Source organism: Pyxicephalus adspersus, chromosome 2 (genome assembly GCF_032062135.1).
Source record: "Pyxicephalus adspersus chromosome 2, UCB_Pads_2.0, whole genome shotgun sequence".
Lineage (NCBI taxonomy): Eukaryota > Metazoa > Chordata > Amphibia > Anura > Pyxicephalidae > Pyxicephalus > Pyxicephalus adspersus.
The window spans coordinates 1,694,173-1,703,020 of record NC_092859.1 but is presented as its reverse complement, the minus strand read 5'-3'; the positions used below and the strand labels follow the sequence as shown (position 1 = coordinate 1,703,020).

Sequence of the window (8,848 nt, the reverse complement as noted above, 5' to 3'; positions counted from 1 at the left end):
TCTAACCGATACCTGGGACTCTGCAATGTGACCCTCTGGTACCTGGGATACCTGGGACTCCGCAGAGCTGCCAGAAAGACATAAAAGGACCCTCATCTCCTATGCTGGAGGATCATATGAAAGTGTTTCTGATCACAGCAACACTTCACAGGTTTTTTTTTACTTACCCCAGAATGGCATAGGACAAATATTCTGGCAGGTCAAAAGGAAATTCCACTTTCCAATTAGTTCGAAAGAGGATGGCAACCGTTTCTGAAAAAATAAGAAAACGAGGGATGATCTTAGGAACCAGACTGCTGACCTCAGGTCTCCGCTCTAAACGGATTTTTGTTTTTATGTTTCTGTTTTCATGTTTGTTAAATATTTAAACATGAAAATAACAAGGTATGGAGTCTAAACAAAACATACAGCCACATGAATAAAATAAACACACCCTTTAAACATTGTTCAGTGCATTTAAACAGTAATAGATTGTATCTTCATTCAAATAGCAGCTACAGGTAAAAGTGATATACTTATTAAATAACCAACATTCAACAAAAAATTTAGGAAAATATAAGTATACCAATGCCCTCAGAAGCTGGCATTTCACTTTTTTTGCACAAATTGTAGATATTCTGCAAACCTGCTTCCAGTCTTTGACATTATGTTTGTAAAATTGATTATTCCTCCATGTGTGGAATTAAAATTAGAGCTTTGACTTGGGCAGCCCATAACCCATCATTTCTTCTTTTGGACCCATTGCTTGGTGAGTTTATTGTGTTGAAATACCAATTTTAGGTTCAACCATTCTGCATTGTATCAAAGTATACTTGATGAGAATGTAGGGCCATCTGTCAGATGCCCTTACATTCCTATCAAGTATACTTTGATATAATGCAGAATTCAAAGATGATTTGATGACTACAAGCTGTGCAGACCCTGAAGCAGCAAAGTAATATTAAAGCAGAACATTTCCATCACTATGCTTCCCAGTTGGTTTGAGATTCATCTCCTGAAATGCTGTATTCAGTTTGTGCCAAACATCTCTATTGTGGCTTAATAACTCTGATTCATCAGTATTCCAAACCCATCAATAAACCCAACAGTTTCCACAAGGTGAGTTTACTTTTCCACATGATGGTTGATGTATAAATTCGGACAAGCTATGGGATATAGTAATGATGTATGTGTAATATCATTAGAGATATATTTTATTTGATGTTTATCAGGTACCTACATATACAAAAATCTGGTTGTAATATGCCTGGTTGACACTTATCCTTTTTTTTGCTTTTTATTGTCTCCCACAGAATGCCTGTGGTCCTAAATTTCCAACCAGCCAACTGGGAAAAAAGAAGGACGGGAATGCCTCTGGTATGGAGGAGGAGAAACCAATGCAGGAAGCCCACCTCCGGACCTGACTCTTCTGATCCTTTCAGGAAAATAGTGAGCAGAATATGAATGATCAAAAGTTCTGGGAATATGCAGCAAGGTTTGTATATCTTTTTGTTTGTCTTTGTATTTTCATTGTTGGAGGTGTGATTTAAAGAGAAATTACACCTACCCACCTTCTAATGCTAACAAGAACCCTTCTTATAACCTTCACTTTATTCCTTTTTGCAATTCTCACATCTGGCCTGATTTAATAAAGCTCTCAAAAGCTGTAGAAGATACACTTTCATTGGTGAACCTGGGGGATCCAGCAAATCTAGAATAGATTTCTTAAAGTAATTTGCTTTTGGTTAGCAAAGTTTTTCAGTCCTGAGCCAGATCCATTCAAAGTTTACTGGCTCACCCAGGTTCACTGATGAAAGTGTATCTTCTCTAGCCTTGGAGAGCTTTAATAAATCAGACCCACTATTCCCAATATTCACCCTGTAACCTGTACACTTGCACTTTTTCTAAACATAACACAAGCCTTTTCTTTAACACTTACTCTATCTATAAATTACAGATTATCATCCCTGTAATGTTAACACTAACCCTCCCCTGTAATCCTAACACTAACCTTTCCTGTGAACCCTACATTTATCCTCCCCTAAATTAAAACTACTCGGTATAGTTAACAATAGCTTTCCTTGTTAAATGAACACTAATCTTCCATATAATGGGATTAATAATCATCCTTGTAAACTTCAAACCACAAACCTTTCCTGTAAACCTAACACTAAAGCACATTATACCCTTAATATTAAACCCCATGACTCACCTATCCACATTTCAGTGCAAGGCACCTTTCATTTTCTTCTTCTTTGGCCACCTTGAGTGGTCATGCTGGGATGTTGGGATTCATCCCCAGCACACTCGAAGGAAGTCACTGATCTGAACCAAGTATTCAAAGCAGGAGTGTAGCTTAAATATTAAAGCCAGAGCCTGCCAGCCAATTATTTTCAGAAGGAGACCATTGAAGTCGGCCACTCTCAGTATAGATTTTTTTTTTTTACTGACCGCTCATAATGGACATTTGTCCTGTATTCATCTGGCCGATCTCCGGGGACTCACCTCTTTCACTATTAATCACGGCCAACAGACGGAACATTAAAGCTGCACAGGTAGCTGCAAAGAATCCACGCCAGTAATTCCGCACAGCAAAGTGTGTAGCCGTGGCTTCCACACTGAAGAGAACACCTGGGAAAGAAAGAATTCATGTCAGCCATTGCTTACTGCACAGAAAATCAAGTGGCCTATTTATAAAATAATATTTTCATCTTGAGCAGGTCTTTTATCACCAAATCACCATTTGTTGCATTTATATTACTCATTCCTTGCCCTGATTTCCCGCAAGTAGGCAATACTTCCCAATGTTTATCAACATTTTCCACAATTTAATACGAAATCCGTGTCTCATGTTATGTACAATATGCAGCCCAAGTTACAGTTGGCTACGCTTGTCACTGCTGACGAGTGAAAAGAATTTCCTTTTTACAGAGATTTGCTTGTACCACAGATTTACTGTGCTGCAAAAAGAAAACCTAAAATATAAAGAAAATCGTTACAGCAAAATTATTAAACGGCTTGTGCCACCTAGCACACTAATACTGTAAAAACATTCCCTGAGATTTGCAGGAAATAGATGTCCATGGTCCCCCATAGCTCCCATTGCTTTCTCTATCTGACCCCCAAAATTACATGATACAATACCAACCTGTTGATTTTACCAAAAGATTTCTCATGAACAGAGAGGCCCTGATTTATTAAAGTTCCCCAAAGCTGGAGAGAATACACTTTCATCAGTGAAGCTGAGTAATTGAGCAAACCTGGACTGGATTTCCTAAAATCAAGCAATTTGTTAGCTATCTGTTAGCAAATGTTTTCAATCCTGGACCAGAACCATTCCAGGTTTGCTGGATCACCCAGCTTCACTGGTGAAAGTGTATTCTCTCCAGCCTTGGAGAACTTTAATAAATCAGGGCCAGAGTGTGTGTGAGCCTGTGAAATGTAAGTATTTACATCCTTCCTTTACAAAAATGGCTTGGTTTAAACCTCTTGTATAGTGACAGGGTCTCTTTAACCACAAATCTTCATAGATATGGATGACTTTTTTGCTCTTTCCAACAACTGCCTCCCTCGCCTCTGTTTTGCTTGCATAAAAAATAAGGAGAATACCTAAATTGTCACAAATGTAATAAAAATTCCCCCAGGCAGTTCTGTTAACTCCAGGTTTTTTAACTTTTTATAATGTATATTAGAAGCTGCAGCAGGTCTGAGCCCATCCCATTTCCTGGCTGAAAGATCTCCAGCATAATCTAGCCTAACAGGGAAGGTATGGTGGTCTATTTATATCACAACGTGTTTTTTAAAATAACATGATTACTTTATTTTCACCACTAATATATAAAAAATGTTTTTACATTTTGACCAAAGTAAGATAAATAAACAACATGTTTTTTTGAACATATACAAATGATTATAATAAATACAAAAGGTTCCAATGAGAAAAAGATAAATCTTGGTAGTGAAGGTTTTTGTATTGCAGGATTAACAAGGTCAAAGCTATTCCCTCCAGCACTGAACCCCTGCCAACCCCTTCATGTGATTACATTTACTAGCTGAGAGCCAAAGACAAGACAAAGTTCACTGTGGGAAAAAAATGCATGACCTGAGAAGTTAATGGCTGACATTTATAGTAATTAAGTTTTGCTGCAAACTATGACAGCACCTTCGGTATTGCTATAATAAAATGTTATAAAATGCATGACAAAATAAAAAGCGTAGTATATTAAACATATAATGCAGGCTGCCTACCTCCTACAGGGGCAACAAAGCAGCAAGCTACCCCCACCGCCGCTCCAGCAATCAAAAGTTCATACTTGCGGCTCGAATTCTAGAAACCAATAAGAGAAGTGTCATCGCAGAGGTAGGACTTGACACTATGGGACCGATGCAGATCACATTCTGGATGTCTGTGATTTATAGTCATTGATGCATAATATTACCTCTTTAGCGCCAACAATTCTAACCATAATCTTTCCCAGCAGAGTTGCAAGTATGGTGCCCATATGAACAAAAGGTCCCTATTAATAGAGGAAACAATACAATTATTACATCTCCATGCTCTATATCTACAATTCCTGTGCTGTCCTTTTACACAGCTCCTTTACTACACCCCATCCTGTCCTAAATCTCAATATATTTTTTTTATTGACATGATACTTACCACTTTACCAAGAAATATTGTGTTTCCAGCAGCAAGAGTGCAGGTGACACCAATTAATTTGGCAATAAATGTGCGGAAAGTGAAGAATTCTTCCAGGACCACCCCTCTCAGAGTCACAGACTCATAGGATAGTGGTTGAATGTATAGTGATGGAAAAACATACCTGCAGCCTGAGGAGAGATATATTTGGCAACCCCAGCTGATACACACATGAGTATAACATGATATGAAATCCAGGAGAAGTACTGCAAATACCGGTATTGGTCAAGGGCGTCGTACACCCACAAATTGACTGAAAATAGAAGGTAGAGAAAGAAATATTTAAACATAATCTCAAACTGTGAAAATAAACCCTTAAACTATCATGACTAGCTGTATATTCACTACTGGTCAGTGATTCAGAAATCTTTAAATAGCAGAGGACCCATCTGATCTGGGATGTACTGTTTAGCTAGGTTTGAAATGGCATTAAATGACATAATCTCTCCACTGCAAATGAAACTGTCACTTGATTACCAACTTGGAGCAAATGACAACAAGCTTCTAGATTATGATCAACAAAGGTAAAATGTTACAGGGACATATTAGAGGGAAAAAAAAAATCTGTGGTACATTGATACTCACGTCGTTGCAGCTTGGCAATGGTGACATCCAGACCAAAGCTAATGGTAGCCATACAGATCCCCAACAAGAAGAGGAAGATCCAGTCCTCACCGAAACGCTTCAGTGCGTAACGCACAGTCTGGCCCACAGCTGCAATACATACAGAGTCAGTCAGTACATTGTGGTGTTTAACATTGTATTATGACCAGACTCTTCTACTGAAGCAATCTTTGTCAATTTTTTAAAAGAAAATGTCCTGCTTAAGGTTCACTCCTTTATAATAATAAAGAGTATACACAGATAATGATTACACCGTATATTAATACCGATTATACACAAAAATATTGATCATTCTGTATAATAATACGGAGTATACACCGATAATGATCACGCCGTATAATAATACCGAGTATACACCGGTAATGATCACGCCGTATAATAATACTGAGTATTCACCGATAATGATCATACCGTATAATAATACTGAGTATACACCGATAATGATCACACCGTATATTAATACCGAGTATACACCGATAATGATCACACCGTATATTAACACCGAGTATACACCGATAATGATCACACCGTATATTAATACCGAGTATACACCGATAATGATCATACCGTATAATAATACCGAGTATACACCGATAACGATCATACCGTATAATAATACTATACACCGATAATGATCACACTGTATAATAATACCAAGTTTGCACCGATAACACACAGGTCAACATGTCATTTTCATCAGATATAATTGTATGTGGACTAGGTAGTATTTTTGATGCAGATGCAGATTTCAAACCTGTGTTCAGTTTTTTTCTAGCACGTCTAGTTTTTGTGATGCAGCTAATTATTTATTGTGTACAATTCGTTATAAATAGCCTTAACATGTTACAACATTTACCAACAGTTTTATTTTTTTAAGGTTAGAGTTTGCACTAACTGCGATTTATTTCATTTGTTACCTTTGTGGTTCATTCACGACGAAAGCACAACATTGCCAAATTATCACAGAACTTAAAAAGATATACAAATTAAATTTCTGCTGTCCACTTGGTGACAAAGGATAAATCTTGGGCTCCACATGTCATCTGTACCAGTTGTTCCAACAGATTAAGTGACTGGCTAAATCGTCGTAAAGCAGCAATGCCATTTGCAATCCCTATGGTGTTGAGAGAAGACCATTTAATCGACTGCTATTTTTGCTTGTCTGTGTTGTGTAATAACACACAAGGAGTGGCAGACACACACATTCAGGTTCTGTGGTGATAAGCTTTGGGTTTATTCAAAACTCGTTAAAGCCTATCAAAACAGGTCCTAAGGGCCCATTTACATATATAGGTGCTATGCTGCCCCTGCATGGTAATAAGCATACTGCCTGATGTACATTGTGGTGCTATTTATCACTAATGACCATCAAAGCCCATTATGCTGCACTGTTAATAGTGCAGGCCCAACCTTTACACTGCTGTAAAGCAGCGGACAACACATTCAAGTCAAATACATTACATAGTAACTTGCAACACACAGGCATGCAAATGTGCTAATGTAACACAAATGTATGATTGCGTTCTTGTGGTTGTCATACAATAGCTATAAAGTGTTTCTGTAGACACACATCAATCCCTCACAGGTGCTACAATGCAACCATAAAGTAAATCATAGTAAAGCCTGATTGTCAGTAAGACTTTCAGTATATTGTACTGTAATGTACTTATAATGTACATTGTAATGTAGTTATATACTGGCAGCTCAATACTATATCAGGCAACTCCTGATCTCTACACATAACCTAAACTTCAGAGCTCTCGCTTGGTTTTGCTTGCTTTCACAAAAGGCAGGACCCACACGTCAGATGATTCTCGCCTAACATGAACAATCATGCTCGTCTCGGGTGAGAATCTGACATGAAGAGTGATTGTCTGACATCATTAATGGATCCGTCAGGGGGTATCTATACAAATCAAGGGAGGATAACACAGCGGAGTGCCAGTGGCTCGCCCTCCCTTCTCCTCTCTGCATAGAACAGTGCTGTGTGTACAGTGCTCCTTCCTCCTTTTGTGATCAGTAGAGTAATCAAATGCTTTTCACACAGCTGTCTTATTCTATGAGAGGGGAGCAAGAGCCACCGCCTTGTGTCCTCCTTTTTAAGACATTGCTCATTCTTGGTTAGTCATTTTGTGATCAAGCACGTCGGCTCGGTAAACGTTATAAGGTGACCAATGTACACACCCTAAAGATTTCACCTGAGATAAACGATTGTGGACAGTTATCCAGTGCATGTATGTAGCTTTAGTCTGGTCCTCTATAAAATCATTATATACACTGAAAGGGGACAGCTTGGCACATTGAAATTCTGCCTATAATGGTGAGTTCAGATCATTCTGTGCTTCTTGATAACAGGACCCAGTACATCCTTCATACTGGTTAGAAGGCCACTTGCCATCCAAAAGAAAGCATGCAATTACTTTAATAACTGAGCAATAATAATTATACATTTAACCACAGTGCAGGACAACATAAACTTGCTCCGAGTGGGGTACAAGAACTGAAAAGATCTCATCTCAACTATTTTACCCCAGGAGCAGTTGGTCTGTGTATATTCACAGACCTAACTATTCAACAATTTTTTCCCTATCCATAATCATTAATGTGGAGCCTCCTAGAGTGTAAGCTCTTTGGGACAGGGTCCCTCTGTCTGTATCTGTCTGTTATTTGCAACCCCTATTTAATGTACAGCGCTGCGTAATATGTTGGCGCTATATAAACCCTGTTTATTAAAATATAATATAATATAATATTATTTATTATTATCATCATTTCATGCCATCCTATACCTTGTATGAGTACCCTAAAGCTTTATTCCCCATAACACATTTCTCGAGCCAGAAAGTACATAAAGACAACGACTCTATCCTCTTATATTTCATGTAGACTTGTATTTCACCCTGGCTGATAAGTCATTGAATATAAATATTGTTATAAATGATTATACTTACGTCTCATACACGTCAGGAACCGTGACCACAGCAGGAGAAATGTACTTTGGTTCTCTTTTTCTTTCGGGATGTAAGAATAAACTTCACTCTCTGTCATCTCGCTCTCAGCTTTACTCTCCCCTCTTTTCTTCCTCTTCTCAGGCAGCTCCAACATCTCCAACTTCTGTTCGGTTCCATTTTGCTCCTCAATCTTGACGTGTGCCATTGTGGCTGTCCAGGAATCTGACATCTGGCTCTGCTCATCCTTTTATACAAAGGTATCCAGATTACAGCCACACCTGCCAGCCCTGCCCAACTCAGGCCAAGAATGAGAGACGGGGATTGTGTGCAATCACAACACAGATTGTTTGGTGATCAGTGTGTACACGAGAAGGGGGGGGGGGGTTCTTAGGAGATAAGAAGTGAGAATTTTAGTGATAAAAAAAGCCTCCGCTTATCTTGGTGTAATGCTTAAAGCGGACCTAAACTCAACATTGTTACTTTACATAAATGGGTAGACAATCCTTTTATTAAAAGTAAAAAATGTATTTTATCTTTTTTTAAAAAAGGCTGCAGCACCTCCCCTTTCTGTTTTAATTGCAACGGTGATCAAGAC

At 38.4% G+C, this 8,848-nt stretch overlaps 2 protein-coding genes across 5 annotated transcripts in view; one reads left to right on the top strand and one right to left on the bottom strand.

Annotated features, from left to right (window-relative positions):
- LOC140322675 (chloride channel protein ClC-Kb-like) overlaps nucleotides 1-8,478 on the bottom strand; it is a 22,444-nt gene extending 13,966 nt beyond the window's left edge. Inside the window, 8 exon segments of the mRNA XM_072399229.1 lie at nucleotides 168-252; nucleotides 2,485-2,610; nucleotides 4,228-4,306; nucleotides 4,419-4,496; nucleotides 4,640-4,797; nucleotides 4,800-4,931; nucleotides 5,264-5,392; nucleotides 8,254-8,478. Of these exon segments, the coding sequence (XP_072255330.1) occupies nucleotides 168-252; nucleotides 2,485-2,610; nucleotides 4,228-4,306; nucleotides 4,419-4,496; nucleotides 4,640-4,797; nucleotides 4,800-4,931; nucleotides 5,264-5,392; nucleotides 8,254-8,458 (992 nt within the window). The 5' untranslated portion in view covers nucleotides 8,459-8,478.
- EPO (erythropoietin) overlaps nucleotides 1-8,848 on the top strand; it is a 99,780-nt gene that overhangs the window by 28,697 nt on the left and 62,235 nt on the right. For all 4 annotated transcript variants that reach the window (XM_072399233.1, XM_072399231.1, XM_072399232.1 and 1 more), the window contains one exon: nucleotides 1,293-1,474. The gene's annotated coding sequence lies outside the window, so the exon portion shown is untranslated. The remainder of the gene's footprint in view (nucleotides 1-1,292; nucleotides 1,475-8,848) is intronic.